This window comes from Nycticebus coucang, chromosome 20 (genome assembly GCF_027406575.1).
Source record: "Nycticebus coucang isolate mNycCou1 chromosome 20, mNycCou1.pri, whole genome shotgun sequence".
NCBI lineage: Eukaryota > Metazoa > Chordata > Mammalia > Primates > Lorisidae > Nycticebus > Nycticebus coucang.
In genome coordinates, this window is record NC_069799.1 from 45,771,233 (window position 1) to 45,787,844 (window position 16,612).

General features: G+C 44.1%; 1 protein-coding gene across 3 annotated transcripts in view; it reads left to right on the top strand.

Moving 5' to 3' along the window:
* Positions 1-7,982, top strand: part of MAP3K8 (mitogen-activated protein kinase kinase kinase 8) — a 28,041-nt gene extending 20,059 nt beyond the window's left edge. For 2 of the 3 annotated variants that reach the window (XM_053573172.1, XM_053573173.1), the window contains exons 6-8: positions 4,038-4,190; positions 5,608-5,854; positions 6,850-7,982. In XM_053573172.1, the coding sequence (XP_053429147.1) occupies positions 4,038-4,190; positions 5,608-5,854; positions 6,850-6,980 (531 nt within the window). In that variant the 3' untranslated portion in view covers positions 6,981-7,982. The remainder of the gene's footprint in view (positions 1-4,037; positions 4,191-5,607; positions 5,855-6,849) is intronic. The other variant, XM_053573174.1, reaches the window with a different exon arrangement.
* Positions 7,983-16,612: the final 8,630 nt, after the last annotated feature.

Genomic DNA, 16,612 nt, shown 5'->3' on the forward strand with positions numbered 1-16,612 from the left:
CCCTTTTCAGTCAAGATTCTGTAAACCTTTTCTTAACTCTCTCAAAGCTAAGACTCTTGGGTAGCAGGAATCCTTGCACTGGTTGATACTGCTGAAGTTATTACTGTTAAAATACTTGAGAAAGACTCTGGATTGTCGTCATCGAGCAGAATAATATTTGTAAGAAAAAACTGTAAGCTTTTTTTTTTTTTTTGAGCATGCCTAGTTCTGAGATCCTAAGACTACCTCACCAAAGCACAAGACCTAATAAGACTTAACGCTTACAACATGTTTTCTTTGGAAAACGCTTCTGCGTATTTTGGCATTAGTCACAAGTTCAGATATGTGACATTCCACCACCCTTTTTCCTGGAGCCAGTTTGAGAAACAAAGTATTTATGGTATTAAAAATGGAAAATACCTTTCTCTTCCTGGCAGTATGGTCAAACTGAACATTTTGCAATGCTGGAGAAAGATGTGGTTTTTTTTTTTTTTTCTGGGATCCTCTAGCAGAATGCTTGAATGTGAAATAATAACTTATTTCACACTGGAATAGTATTTGGATTAAGTGATTTTTAGCAAGTGCAATTTTTTTTTTTTTTGCAAAGTGCAAAACTGGCTTTGGTGTTTATAGTTATAAACTCTCTTCTGATCAACCTGCAAAAATTACCCCCTCCTTGCAAGGTGAAGTTTGATAATGAACATGGCTGGGAAGTCACCTGTGTACTCTTTCGACAAGCTTGCCCAACTTCTCCTACTTAAAGAGACAGTAAGATAGAATTCGTCAAAAGTCAACTGTGCAGATCTGCTTGCCCTTAGGCCTTGATCACGTGGCCACTGCATAGCCACGGATGATTTCTAATCCCTGCAATGTTGCTCACTCACGCAGACACTGGTCACCCCTGTGTAATCTCTCTCTCTCTCCCACTCTCCCTCTAAACATTCATATTCAGAGCATTCTATTGTAATCATTTGATAAAATGTACAGGGTGAATATGGCATATATTGAATTAATTGTTTTTCAGTTACCAGATACAGAGAAAGGGTAAACAGTGGATGCAAATAATGAATTAGAATTGCTTTTAAGAGTGTGCTCCTTTTACTTTATTATTATTATTATTGAGACAGTCTCACTATGTCATCCTCAGTAGAGTGCCGTGGTGTCACAGTTCACAACAACCTCTAACTCTTGGGCTTAAGCCATTCTCTTGCCTCAGCCTCCCAAGTAGCTGGAACTAAAGGCGCCAGCCACACACCCAGCTATTTTTGTTGCTGTAGTTGTCATTATTGTTTAGCAGTCCTGGGCTGGGTTTGAACCCGCTAGCCTTGGTGTATGTGGCCGGCACCCTAACCACTGAGTATGGGTGCTGAGCTGTGTGCTCCTTTAAGTTCTTATTCTGACAGTGCTTGGTTTGGCCTTTGTAAGTTAACATGGAATGATCACATACACACATGCTCAGTCTCTTTCCCTTTCTAATAAAAATGTTGAGAGGTGAAGGGCTCAATCCCTGACATCAGGGAATCTTGAATCAAGGTTAGGTTGCTCGAATGCCCAGGCCCAAGGGAGCAGCACTCTCAGAGCGTCACATTGATCCTATCAGGGCGGTTTCGTGCCAACCAGCGGGAACAGCACTTAGATGTCATGCCCCACTGCCCCGTATTCTGGCTGCTCTGGGTGTCATAGAGCTTAAGGAAGCAGGAGCTCCGAGCCATGAAGCTCAGGGGGCTCTGCCAGAGGGGCAGCACCCACCCGACAGGCTTGGACAAGACACTGCTGTCCCCAAATGCTGCCCCGGTGTGCAGTCTCATAGAACCCGCATGGCCACCTGCACACAGCTACTGCCAGTTACATGAACAGAAAATGCTCTGCCTAATCTTTTCTAGAAAGGCAGAGTAGAAGGAGGAAATGTCTTCTATTGCTTTGATCCCTAACTCCCAGACCAGTACTGGTCCATAGCCTGTTAGGAGCTGGACCACCCAGCAGGAGATGAGTGGCAGGTGGAGTGAAGCTTCCTGCGTATTTATAGCGGCTCCCTGTGGCTCACATCACCGTCTGAGCTCCGCCTCCTATCACATCAGTGGCAGTGTTAGATCTCATAGGGGTGTGAACCCTGCTGTAAATTGCACATGTGAGGGATCTAGGCTGTGTGCTCCTTATGAGGATCTAATCCCTACTCCCCAGCCCCCTGCCCTGCACCTCCCATGAAATTGATCCCTGCTGCCAAAAAGGTTGGGGACTGCTGTTCTACTGGCAGTTAGCAAATACGCATTGCACTTCCTTCTTTTTCCTTTTAATCAATTATTGTAATGACACTTAACATGAGATCCATACTCCTACATTTTTAAGCGTACATTGTTGTTGACTTTAGGTACAAGTTGTGCATTTATTTTCTCACTTCAAGATTATATTTAGTAAGAAAGTCTGCAGGATTGGCTCAGCACCTATAGCTCAGTGGCTAGGGTGCCAGCCACATACACCGGAGCTGACGGGTTCAGACCCACCCTGGGCCTGCCAAACAACAATGACAGCTACAACCAAAAAGTAGCCGGGCAGTGTGGCAGGCGCCTGTAGTCCCAGCTACTTGGGAGGCTGAGGCAGGAGAATCGCTTAAGCCTAAGAGTTTGAAGTTGCTGTGAACTGTGACACCATGGCACTCTACCGAGGCCGACATAAAGAGACTCTGTCTCAAAAAAAAAAGGAAAATCTGCAGGATCCAAATCTTCTCTCTCAGTTTGAGAACAAGGAGGTCAGTGTAGCCTGTTTGCTGAGAGCAAAAGGAAGCCAGCCCGGAAGTCTGTTGTGGGAAGTCAAGCAGGGCAAGGGTGGAGAAACAGGGCAATTTCCCCAGGTTTTGTAAGCCAGTTTCCTACATTTTTACCCTGAAATATTCTGGGAACACTAACCCCCTTCCCCAAATTCACATGACACACTATACAAACTGGTTAAAGCTAAATATTGATCATCAGATTATTAGCTGCCGTGTGTCTGCAAAAGCCATGAATACCAAATATTGGTCATCAGTGTTTGCTGTCTTTCACTTTCTTTTTAGAAACAAACACGTCCTAGAGAACCCAATTATAAAACCGGCCCTACTTATTCAGCGTCGATTCATGAAACCAAATGGAACATATACAGTGTTAATATGCATGCATTTAATATTTCATCACTGGACTACGTGATAGGTAGAAATAAGAGGTAGCTCTGGAAGATCATTTTTATCAATACATTATTACACTTTAGTTTTCTTTTTCTTTTTTTCTTTTTTTGAGACAGAGTCCCAAGCCGTCACCCGGGGTTGAGTGCTGTGGCGTCACAGCTCACAGCAACCTCCAACTCTTAGGCTTAAGCAATTCTCTTGCCTCAGCCTCCCAAGTAGCTGGGACTTTAGGCGCCCTCCACAACACCCAGCTATTTTTTTTTTTTTTTTGGTTGTACTTGTCATTGTTGTTTTGGCAGGCCCGGGCTGGATTCGAACTCACCAGCTACAGTGTATGTGGCTAGTGCTCTAGCACTTGAGCTACAGGTGTCGAGCCATACACTTCAGTTTTCAAGTTCCTTCCTTCCAAGCAATTGGTGTTAATAATATAGATGTCTGTCTCCTTTTGTCACCGCAGATGATAGAGATTTAGCAATTTAATGACAAACAAGAGAGGAAATATGTTTGCAGTGTTCACTTAAAGGCTAAAGGAATTGGTGTTTTAATAGAAAAATAAGCTGCACCTGATCAGTGCTTTGCAGCCCCTTGATGAGTGGAGGTTCCAGGCTGGTTCTTGGTTCCAGGCCAGTTTGCTGCCATATCAACCGTGTGTTTGGTCTGTGGGAAGATGTGTTGTCAGATGGCTGGGACACCTCCAGCCCAAGCTGCCTTGGTTCCCAGAGAATGCCTGTATTATTCTCTTTAGCTTAAGGGAATGAAGCAATGACTTTCTCTTCCAAAGGGACGCAGTGTGCAATCAATACGATCAAAATGAATGAGCCAATTTCTGGAACTGGGTTAGGGAAATGGAAACCCAGACCGATGAGGGGAATCTGGCTGATGTTTCCCACATCTTTTTCAGATTTACATGAGCCCAGAGGTAATCCTGTGCAGGGGTCATTCCACCAAAGCAGATATCTACAGCCTGGGGGCCACGCTCATCCACATGCAGACAGGCACCCCCCCCTGGGTGAAGCGCTACCCTCGCTCAGCCTACCCCTCCTACCTGTACATAGTAAGTGGGCTCAACCTGGGCTGCGGCTGGGGCTGGGGGGGTGACTTCCACCTGCTGGGGGAAGGAGAGGGGGCTGTCCTTTGTCTTTGAACACTTTGTTTACCGAGCCCCGGGCCATGGAGTTGTCTGTGACTTGTTAGGAACAAGGTCACACAGAAGGAGGTGAGCAGTGGGCGAGCCAGCAAGGCTGCATCTGTGTTTACAGCCACTCCTCATCACTCACATCACTGTCTGAGCTCCACCTCCTGTCAGGTCAGCCACAGCATTAGATGCTCACAGGAGCTCGAACCCTGCTGTAAACAGTACATGAGAGGAATCTGGGTCATGCACTCCTTAGGAGAATCTAATCCCCCTCCCAACCCCTCGGGAAAATTGTCTTCCATGAAACTGGCCCCTGGTGCCAAAAAGTTTGGAGACCAGTGCAGTAACGCACATGGCCGTGAGAGGCAGCTGCATGTTCTTACCCTGTGGAGGGAAGCTCCTTTCTTACAAAGAAAACACTACCATTCTGGGCGGTGCCTGTGGCTCAAGGAGTAGGATGCCAGCCCCATATACCGGGGGTGGTGGGTTCAAGCCCGGCCCTGGCCAAAACTGCAAAAAAAAAAGATAAAATGAAACACTGCTGTTCTAATGGGAACCCACTACATTGAGCATAGATTATATCAGCATAAATCTTTTAGCCAATGAAATTATATATGTTCTTCGAATACTTATTGTTTATTTATTTTTTGAGAAGGAGTCTCACTCTGTCACCCTAGGTAGAGTGCTGTGGCATCATCATAGTCCACGGCAACCTCAAACTCTGGGGGACTCAAGTGATCCTCTTACCTCAGCCTTCCAAGTAGCTGTGACCATAGGGCCCACCACAATGCCTGGCTAGTTTTTTTAATTTTTATTTTTATTTTTTGTAGGGACAGGGGTGAGGGATCTCACTATTGCTCAGGCTGGTCTCAACTCCTGAGCTCAGGCAATCCACCTTCCGCATTCTCCCAGAGTGCTAGGATTACAGGCACGAGCCACTGTGTCCAGCCAGAACACTTTTTCCTTTTTTTTTTTTTTATTTTTCACTTTTTCCTTTTTTAAAAAAAAATGTTAAATTACTGCTGTCCATACCAGCGTAGCTTATAGTAGAACGTGCAACTTCCATTTCATCATGGACGGATTCAGAAGCAGACACTCCACCATTCCTGGGTAGTGAGCTTTCGGCCATGGACAGGAAGCTGTCACTGATACTGAGACTTAGCCTATGTCTTTGACAGCATTAAGCCAAAAGATGGGTTAACTCAGTGTCTTTAGGAAATCAGAGGGAAGCTTGTTTAGGGGTAAGAGCCTTATTTGCCATAGGGCAAGTGGTGGGAAGCAAATCACTTTCCAGGTGTCTGTTATACTGCTGCTAAGAGAGCTGGTTTATTGACAGATCCACAAACAAGCACCTCCACTGGAAGACATAGCAGAAGACTGCAGCCCAGGCATGAGAGAGCTGATAGAGGCTGCCGTGGAGAGGAACCCCAACCACCGCCCGAGAGCAGCAGACTTGCTAAAACACGAAGCCCTGAACCCCCCCAGAGAGGACCAGCCACGCTGTCAGAGCCTGGACTCTGCTCTCTTTGAGCGCAAGAGGCTGCAGAGTCGGAAGGAACTGGAACTTCCTGAGAACATTGCTGGTAGGAACACCCTGCTGTGTGCAGCGCCCTTTTCTTGTCCTTCATTTTCTCTTCTCATCACACTTCTGATGTAGGCCATCAAAGCACTTGGAAAAAGAGGGTATGATTGCTGGAGTACAATATGTTTGAGAAATTTTAGCAAGAATATTTGTAAAAGTATTTTTAAAATATTTGTAAAAATTTTTTTAAATATTTGTAAAAATATTTTTCAAAGTATTTAACCCCCACCCACCCACCAAAAAAGGAGAGCGGCTCATTTACCATCAAATTATAACAGATTTTCAGTGCAAGTTTAGGGAACGTAGGCATCAGAAATTGCCTCTGATGTGTCTTTTTAAAACTTGCTTTATTGCAACATTTGGTTAGTAAAAACAAATTGAGCATGACTGTTTTTGCTGTTGGTCAAGTATGAGGCTTTTGCTCAATTCACTTATGGTAAGAAACTCCAGTTGTTGGCTGGAAACATCATGGCACGCCCTGCACAGATAAAATTCTGATTTTGAAACGTCAACTTGCATTTCTGTCTTCCTCTGCTTAAAAAGTCCCTTTGCCAGCTATGAATCTTTCCACTTAGAAACTCAGCATGTGTTCCAGGAGCATTGAACATACATGGAGAGGGGTTTCCATTTTTATTAAAAATCTGTGGCATTCTTAATCCATTTAGCTCCAAGGCCAAATGTCAAGCCTGGAACACTTGTTTCCATTTCTCTGCTTCTTCTCTGGCTTTTCTGTATTTAAAGAGAACCATCTGGGCTGTTGGGAAATATGTCAGGATTTCTAGCTAATTTCTTATCTTCATTGACTCCTGTGTGAAGTCTTCGGCTTGTACGTCATATTGCATGAACTTGCCCATCGTGTTCAAAGATGAAGCTTTAGAACTTAAACACTATTTCATTAGTGCCCCCCCCCGCAAAGATTATTTCTTTATGGACAGGACAGTTATTTGACATGTTCCTGCATCTTCATTTTTATCTTTTCAACGTTTCTCCTTCCAGATTCTTCATGTACAGGAAGCACTGAGGAATCTGAGATGCTAAAGAGACAACGATCTCTCTACATAGACCTCGGAGCCCTGGCTGGCTATTTCAATCTTGTTCGGGGTCCACCAACACTTGAATATGGCTGACCAATGATGCGATTGCTCTAAATTAGGACAGCATTTATCTCCTTCTCCGACTGTATATGGTGGAGCTGTACAGTGAATGATGACGTTTATTGGGGGACAGTGTGGGCTCCAGTGACTCATGAATGTGACTGCAGGTGGCCCCTGTGTCTTTGATCTGTGAAGCTACTCTGATGTGATTCACCAGCTCTCAAAGTTCTCATTTCTCAGGTGGTAGGACTCTCAAGGAAAGACGCTGAAAGTTCACCGAAGGATCATTTCTGCTGACTGATTCCATTCACTAGGCACTTTCCTCAACATTCTAAAAATACCAATCGCAAGGATAATATATTAGCCCAAATTACTATTCTTGGTTCTTATGTAAGTATAGGGTCTTCATTTAACTCAGACTAGTTTTGTATATATTAGTGTATATTATCTAGTGTATTATATAATCCTTTGAGCCTTTGTTGATAGATTCTTGTATAATTGCATTCATAATGTTTTGGGTGACTAGAACAACTTGAATATTGTACCATTATGCTGGGCTAGGGTCTTAAAAATGGCTAACCGATGAATTAGGAGTCATCTGTCAGCAGGCCACTAGTGACAGTTTTGGTTTATGTTCCTATGGAAACATTTTGTATTGTACATGCTATGCTTAAAACATTCAAGCCATGTCTTTGAATGTGGATAAAACTGTGTAAACCACATCATTTCTGTACATCCCTAAGGATGAGAATGTGACTTTTAAGAAAAATAAAAATTTTGTAAATTACCAGCGATGCTACTTTCATACTTGTCATGATTCTATTTTCTTTTAAGCATTTGTATATCAAAATGGCATACTGTGTATGTTGAATATCAAATGCCTCTATGACTCGCTCTTACATATAGATACTGAACCTTGTAAAATACGTGAGTAGTCCTGTTGAAAGTATGATTTTACATTTTGCTAATGAAACGCAACACTTTTGTCCACCATGATGGGTCGAATCAACTGAATAAATTCTGTATTTTGTCTTAATTCTTGTAAAGAGTGTGATTTCCAAATGGGACTGGGGGTGGGTTACAGGGGATGATGTATAGGTTGCACCAACTAGCAGGCTACAAACACCAGGAGTTTTGCAAATTGCATGCTCCTCTTCTCTGCCTGTTGTATAAAGCCATTTTTGTCCAGAATGGCTTGGGACATTGACGTTGGAAGAATAATTGTGAGCTACTGGTTTGGGGTAAGTGTGGGAGTTTTTTGCATCTTGTTTTATGCATTTATACTTCCCTTGAATCTATGCTTGGATGTTCTTTGCCTATTACCATTTGGCAAGCTGACAACTAGCTTGCCTTTGTATAAGGTAGGTTTAAATCACACACACCAAATCTAGTGAAAGCTGCCGTATGGAAGCATCATCGGTCATTCATTTAGTGAAAAGCATTTAACACTTTTACCTGAGTTATAGCAGCATCCCTTGTAATCCTCATAAAATATGGGGGCTGTCCAGAAAATAGCTAGCCATGCAATATGGAAAAATAGAGACATGTGTGGCCAGATATTTTCTGGACAGCCCTTACACACATGAAGTAGGCATTGTCATTTCCACCTTTTATCTTTGGAGAGGGAAACTGAGGCATAATGAGAGTAGGTAACTTGATGGTCAAGATCACAAAGCAAGCAAAGAGAGTGGTATTTGAGCCTGAGCTCTTCTGACTCCAAGACTGATACTCTACTTCAAATGATGCAGCTTATAAGTGAGTTCGTCCTAAGTGAGAGAGCTCCCATGCTCCTCTGGGCTTCAGTCCCCCAGGTGAGGGCAAAAGTACATTTTGTGAAGCTTTAGCCACAGGCATCCTTACTTACATCAGCCGTTGCCATGGCCCTGTGTCTGATTTCATATCGCCCCACATTAGGTGCAACCAAACTTGGCTCAGCCCTGGCAAAGGTACATAGCAGTTTGGTGATTTTCATGAAAAACACATCTAGTCAATATGAGTTGAATTCCAGTTTGGAACTGCAGAAAAGTGTTCCTTTAAAATAAATTACAACTCTTACGGAGAGATCTGGGGATGTTTGGTAAGAGCTGGTCTGTAGTGCTGGTGGTCATGAGACCACGAAGGGAAGCAGTCATGAGAGAGAGGTACGAGGCGAAGTTCATGGCCAAGACCTGTGCCCTGAGGACTTGAAGACCTGTCCACCTGGGAGGCCAAGAGTTGTACCCGGAGACAGAGTCATCTGCAGAGGAGCAAGAACACTTCAAGTGGGTTTCTAGGGAAAGCATCACGTGCTTCCTGCTGAAAGGACTGTCAAGCTTGAGGGTAGCTGGGACAGAATTATCACATCCTAAAGGGAGCTGCCACCAACCTTCATAATTCCCACCGCAGTTAGAAAACCCCCGGTGGTGTGGGGCGATGGAAAGTGTTGTGGATGGCAGACAGAGCCTTTTGTGCTCAAGCCTTAGAGGTGATCTTGCCTAAGCCCCACATTAGCTAGATGGGAAGAATGAACCTGTTTGCCGGAGGTCATGAGGCCACCATGAGAGCCTCACCTTCTAATTTCACTTTCCCCTGTATTTGCTTTGAGGTTTGTAGAATAACCAGAAACAGAGGATGAAGACTGACTACCAGAATCCGCTGGTTCTAATGGGAATTTTCCCACCCTTGGAGACATGGCTCCCGCCTGGGAACCAGCCAGTGCCTCTCTGCTCCTTCAGCTGATGTCTGCTGTGTCACTGAGTGCCACAGTGGGACTTAAAATTGACTCTGTCAGTACCCCAGGGTTTCTCCTTGATGTGAACTCACTGTCTTTTATTGACAGTAGATTTCTATGGTGTGTAACTCAACATGAAAGGTTCGTGCTTTCTGGATAGCCCAAAGGATTTTTTCCCCCATAGGTCCTCAGTATGGTTATGAATAAAGCCAGGAGGGCTTGTGCCCAGCCAGGAGAGGAGGCCTATTAATGGAGAGTTGAAGACTTATGGCACCAACTCTGGGCACAGAATCATGCTGGGCCCTACGGGGACACATGTAAGAGAAGGTCCTGGCCCCCTTACTTACCCAGTCCTCACTGAAAGGCAGGATGGTCCATTTTGGAATTTTTGGAATTGCTAAAAGTTTCTTTGCTTTAATAGGCATCCCCATCTGTCTCCAGAAAGATTTTCGAACAAGCATTTACATGGCCCAAAGCACACCTTTTGTGTATGAGCTGGCTTTTGTTTTTTTTTTTTTAATTATTATTATTTGGGGGAGGGGGGGACTACAGGTGCCCGCCACATGCCTGACCATTTTTTTGTTGCAGTTTGGCTGGGACCAGGCTCGAACCCGCCACCCTCAGTATATGGGGATGGAACCTCACCCACTGAGCCACAGGCACTGCCCCTATGAGCTGGCTTTTAAATGTCAATCAGATCTCCAACACATAAGAAAACGTTGATTACAATAATGTGGTTTCAAAAGCTTGCTTTGGCTGGAGAGAGGAGAGATGCAAAGTAGCCACCACTCACCAAGCATGTTTGTACTAATCTGTACACACCCTTATTGGGGTTTGTGCTCAGCTCTCTCTGGGGAGTTTGTGCAAATGTGAGTGTGGGCAAGAGGAGAGAGAATCATGTTCCTACTCCGCTGAGCAAAGGTCCTCAGCCTCAAGAGCTGTCAAAAGCTAAAACTTGAACTACAGATTTCTCCCCACGTTACCCATGTTTAGCCTTGATAGGGGAAGTCTGTTGTGTCACACTTGGCATCATAGTCTGAGAGATGACCGTTCATAGCTAGCACACATAAGAACAGAGGGTGTGCTGCATTTATTTTCAGTGTGGGAATCCCTTGTGAGGACTTGGCCAATTCCGAGACATCTGCTTCACCACTCATTATAGAACCAGAAAAGAGCTTGCTCTTTGGCTGCCCGGAGTGCAATAGCTGGTTTAATGAGATCCTGTTCCTTCTCCCAGACTGTACAAGAGAGGCCAACTGGAAATTACAATCAATGAGTCATTGGCTAAGAGCACAGCATTCACTATACATGGAGATGCCCTGAGTAGGCCTAGTAATCATATCATTATACCAAAGGCACTCAAGATCAGAAAAGATATGGCATTGCCCTACCATGTTGGCTCTTACGATCATTTTCTTCAATTCATTAATGTTAAATGTTCTCTCTATGGAGCTGAATATAATTCAGCTTTATCTTTCCTGTGTGAATGGAGAATTTCAGAGCATTTCATTGGAACATATCTCCATAGTGGTCCACTTATAAATTCTAGTAGATTTGACTCTTTTCAGCCTAATTCACATGCTTGCAAGGGATCAAGGGAGATGAGAAGGAAAAAGGATATTTTCAGCAAAAAGGTTAATGGGTGCTCAAGAAAGCTTAGAGCTAGGAGTGAAGCTGACTGCTGGTTCAATGCTGCTTTTTGCGGATGTGTGGGGTGGTGAATCCACAGGATGAATGGGGAGAGCTCCAGGATGACGACAGCTGGCAGCAGGGAGGTACTCTGCCAACTCCTGGGCTTCTGTGAAAAGGAAATGGCTTAACCTCCACAGACACACACGACTCTCCTCTCCCTGCTTAGGTGTTTCTTCCGATCAGAAATTTGCATCTCGCCAAAGTTTTGCCCCTAATAGGACAGAGAGCTAAGAGCTTACTCACAGCCTAAAAGGCTCCCCAAATCTCTCACAGCTTTCCTTGTGTGGACTTATTTCTGAGTCCTTACCAGGGCCAGCGTGCAAGAAAGCACCAATTGTTTCTATCTTAATTAAATTACTTAGAAAAGAAAGAGAAAGAACAAGGTAATTAACACAGATTTTCCCATTGAAACCAAGAGTTCCATTTTGGGGCTAGTCAGCAAGGGAGAACAGAAAAGATTTGGCATGTGCCTTTTTTGTTCAGATCCTCATCCTCTTCCTCTCCCTCTGGACACCCACCCTCACCCCTCGTTCCCCAGTCCCACGCTCCAGAAGCAATTGCTGTGAGCAAAGATAGTCTGCACACACGCAAACATATGTGATTACATAACACCCTTCTTTAAATAACAACAAACGTACACATGGTAGCATAATCTATACAGGGTTTTACATCTTGTTTTTTGACAGAATATTTCCTAAGGACCACAGGAGGAAACTGTCTTTAATAAGAGCACTCCCTTAGCATGAGCCCTACTTTGTAGATAAAGCCATTTCTGCCCCGAGATGGGAGGTTCTCATTTGGCATTTCTTTCATCCTCCAGAAATTGAGAGGTGGTGGAACAAGATGGCCTTTCAGCTTTCTTCCAGACATTGATTCATTTTACAGGAGGAGAAATTGAATGGCAATAAATTTGTCGATGTGCCTAGGGTCCAAATTTAACAGTTTCCAGAAGAGGGACGTGAACCAAAGCCCTTGACTTCTAATCTCAGGATTTTGCCCCTACACCAAATTACTATTTGCTGCTTACTATTGCCTTTTGGGGTATTGATGGCCTGGGAAATCCCCAAAGCAGAAGTTTATCCTTAGATTAGCCTTTGAGTGCGGAGAATTGATAGACATTATTTGGCTAGACTGATCAAGTTTTCTTTCTATTGATAGGAAAAGATTGGAACCTGACTTAACTTGATGCCATGAGATATGATATAGGTGGATAAAATAAGCTCTGGGGGAAAGGATGGAGGGAAGGAGAGATTCTCTGCAAGGAGACAAAATCAAGATGATATTAAAGAATTGACGGTGTTGGCTGCAAAAAAAATAAAGTTATGAGCTGCTCATTTAAGTTAACCATGAGATAGAATGTTGCTACACCAGCTGTGTGCTCAAGAACCATGGGGCGCAGTGATGGGTGGATACAGAGTCATATTCCAGGGAGCTAATTGCATGGAACACAAACGCCTTTTCATGTAAATCACACTGTAGTGCTGGCATCACTATGTCTGTTTGGGGTGGCTAAAATCATAGTAAACTGGGAATTCAGGAAAGCAAAGCTGGACATACTAAGCACAAAGCTCTTTCAAGTTAACCTCACTCTGGAGCTGGTAGATCGTTGGGGGGTGTTGGTCTCTTCTGTTCTTTGCTCTGTAGATTGGGGCTCAGAAGGAAGATGTCTGCATGATCAGACCTGTCTCTTGCAGGCTGTACTCAGGAGTCACAAAGTCTGCTCAGCCAGAAGCAGTGAAATCATGGCTGGGACCAGCGTCCCGGTTCTCATATTATCAAGCGAGAGAACAACCACATAGCAAACAGAGGCTGATATTTATTACATGCCTTATTTGTGATTGATACTGTGGCAGTCCCTTTTCCCTAAATTAGCAAACGAGGGAACTGAGACCCTGAGAGCTTGGGTGAGTGATCTGAGGACATGCCACTAGCACCTGGCCCATCTGAGAATGAAACCGAGCTCCATCTGATTCCAAAACTCGTGCCTGTCCCATTAGGTTCTACCGTTTCGCTCCATCACTGGAAGGGAGAGGAGAAAGAAATTTCCTACCAAAGCTTGGTGAGGGGAAAATCCAAATTCTATGACTCTATCATTCCTAGAAATGAAGTTACTTGAATTATTATAACATTCGCTACTGGAGAATATCTTCTTCTTTAGTACAAACAGAACTGCGTGGAATGTTGTCTTTGCTCATAGAGAGATAACGATCTGGCTGGACAATAAGATGAAGACTTATAAAAAGAGCAACTAGCAGGGCTGCGCCTGTGACTCAGTTGGTAAGGCGCCAGCCCCATGTACCGAGGGTGACGGGTTCAAACCCGGTCCCGCCAAACTGCAACCAAAAAATAGCCGGGCGTTGTGGTGGGCGCCTGTAGTCCCAGCTACTCCGGAGGCTTCCTGCCCTTCTATGTGGTGTCTCCAGACACCTGGGGGCAGTTCGCATAAGCTACTGTGTGGCACTCCATGCAAAGCCACAAGTGAGCAGGGACCAGAGCTTCCTGGGTAATGTCCAGCCTGGGCATCAGAGGTGCTGTGACTCCCACTGGAGCAGAACTAATAGAGGCTATGTTTGCAGCGGGCATTCCCTTTGGTGGAGACCTGGGGGCTGACAGTGCCCACTGGGGATGTGGTGACCACTGTGGCCATGGGTGGAGTAAGGCAGGGGGTCTCTGTGAGTAAGAAACAGGGGCACAGGAGACGGGAGACAGGTGGGGTCAGGTGTGTCTGAGGAGGTGAGTCAATTGTAACTGATACAGAATTCTAAAAGAAAAGATACGGGACATGCAAAGTAGGCAATTTTGGAATAACCTATTACAAAGGCATTCTTTCTAGAGAGTGCATGGTAGGGGAAGCACAGGGGATAATCTGATCCCTCTGGGCTAATGGCAACAGAACTGTTGCCAATTCCAGGCTGGAAGGATTTTGAGAAGGGAGTGATCTCTAGGTTCAGAAGAACATTCAATGTACAAAAGGCCACCTCGAAAAGAATGATGACCTTCGGTTAAGGGATACCAGCCATCCCAGGGCAATCACGCAAAAAAGGAGTTAAGGGGTAAAGATCTCCAACCAGAAGCCAGAGACTAAAAGTCTACTGAGTGGTGGTTCCTACATGTCAGGCTCCTGGGGCTCAGAGTTGGGTGGGGAAGTGAGGACAGTGGGTCTGGAGGGGTATATGGAAGACTAGCATAGTAGCTCAAGACAGCATAGAGTCTAGATGGTCTGCCTTACTCCTGCCATTTTTTTTTTTTTTGAGAGATGATGTAGCTTGCTCTAGGTTGGAGCACCAGGAGAGACCTTTGTAAGGGGAAGGGGGTGAGGGAAGAGTAACATAGGGAAAAAGGGTGAGCAAATGCCTGAGGGTAGGAATGAGGAAAGCAAGTTTGAATCGGAACATTGACTTGGCCCAGCAAAAGTTGAAGGATTGTCTGCAATACCAGTAAGTGGGTGGAGTCTTACTTTGAAGGACCTTGAAATAAAACAGGTCAGTTTCCCACTTGGCGTGGCAGGAAAAAGTTTGCTATTTAATGTTTTGAGATAAAAGCAGCATTAAGCAAGATCAGCCTCAGTAGAATAATAAATTAACTTTAGAAAAAAGGAAAATTGGATTCTAGGAGTCCACTTGGGAAGCTGTTAAATAAATACAGAGATGGAGCGATACATGCTTGGATTTTGAATGTTATAAGATGATTTCGAAGTAAAAACTGGGGGGAGTTTCATATTCCTGGATGTGGGGATAAAAGAGAAGAATAAGCTGATGGTAAACATAACTTTCAGATCTTGGTGACTGAAAAAATAGCAATGACTTTGACAGAGAGAGGAAGGTGAGACGGGCAGTAATCAGAGCAGAGGTGGGTCTGGGGTTATGAGGGGTTTTTGGTTGGGACACTTTGAGACTGGGAGACTCAGTACTTAATCACCCCGACTAATCTTGACCTATGCCACCAAGGTCTATAAAAGAATGCTCAAAGCATCCTGAGGAGAAGGTGGTGGGAATTGTCCAGGGTGCTAGAAATAAGGGGGGGGGGGTGGTGTGGTCATTGGACAATTCAAAACCAATATTGAAATCACCTGAAAGCCAGCCTCCTTTTGATTTCTATCAGGCTCTGGTCCGTGACAAAATATTCCTTCCTGTAAAAAACTCGTTTCTTGGTCTAAGTTCTAAACAATTGCTGTGATTACTGCTGAGCTTTAATAATATATTTTGGATTCAAGTTAGCACATTTCAATTACTTATCCTTTGGTAAATATTGCATAGTAGATAATCTGGAAAATTAGTTGTAAAGTTATCCCAACAGAGAACTCAGCCAGATGGATTTGTTTAGAGAGTAAATTCTTTTTCTTTCCTTTTTCTAACTTCAAATTCAGGTGAGGGTATATACAATTAGGTCACATTGTTTGCATTTACAAACAAGTTGACCACTGAGTTGTAGTTGAATCCTTCACCCAGGAGGTGAGCCACATGGCCCTACCTCATATGCAAAACCCCTTGGTCCCTCCCCACTTCTTGAATTTGATTGTGTTTTTCTTTGCTGTGGGCCTGTAGTCCATCTACTGGTTTCAAATTAGTATTAAGTACATAGGATGCTTGCTTTTCCATTCCGAAGATACTTATTAAGGAGAATGTTCTCCAAATCCATCCAGATAAATGTAAAAGATGCAAAGTCTCCATGATATACACGCACCCCAGCTCATTACGCCATTCATGTAAGTTCTTTTTTTTTTGAGACAGAGTCTCACTATGTTGCCCTCAGTAGAGTGCTATGGTGTCACAGCTCACAGCAACCTCCAACTCCTGGGCTTAGGCGATTCTCTTGCGTCAGCCTCCCGAGTAGCTAGGACTACAGGCGCCCGCCACAGCGCCCAGCTATTTTTTGTTGCAGTTTGGCTGGTTTGAACCTGTCACCCTCGGTATATGGGGCCGGCGCCCTAACCCACTGAGCCACAGGCGCCACTCCCATGTAAGTTCTTAATGGCACATAATTGTTGAAGTTCACTTGGGTGCCTGGCAATCTTCATCCACTATGATCTTACATATACCTATGTTTAAACCTGAGTTTCAAAACGAATGAGGATAGCAGAGTGGTTTTAGAGAAGACACAGAATTTGAGTCACTTTAATTCTGTCCCTCAACGTTACCACTTGAAATTATAATTTATGTTTAAAACTTAAAACAGCAAATGAGAAAACAAACAATGATTTGAAATATTTTTGTTTGGTAAGTGCAAACCTAGTTCGTATATGAAATAGGTTATACTTGAGATA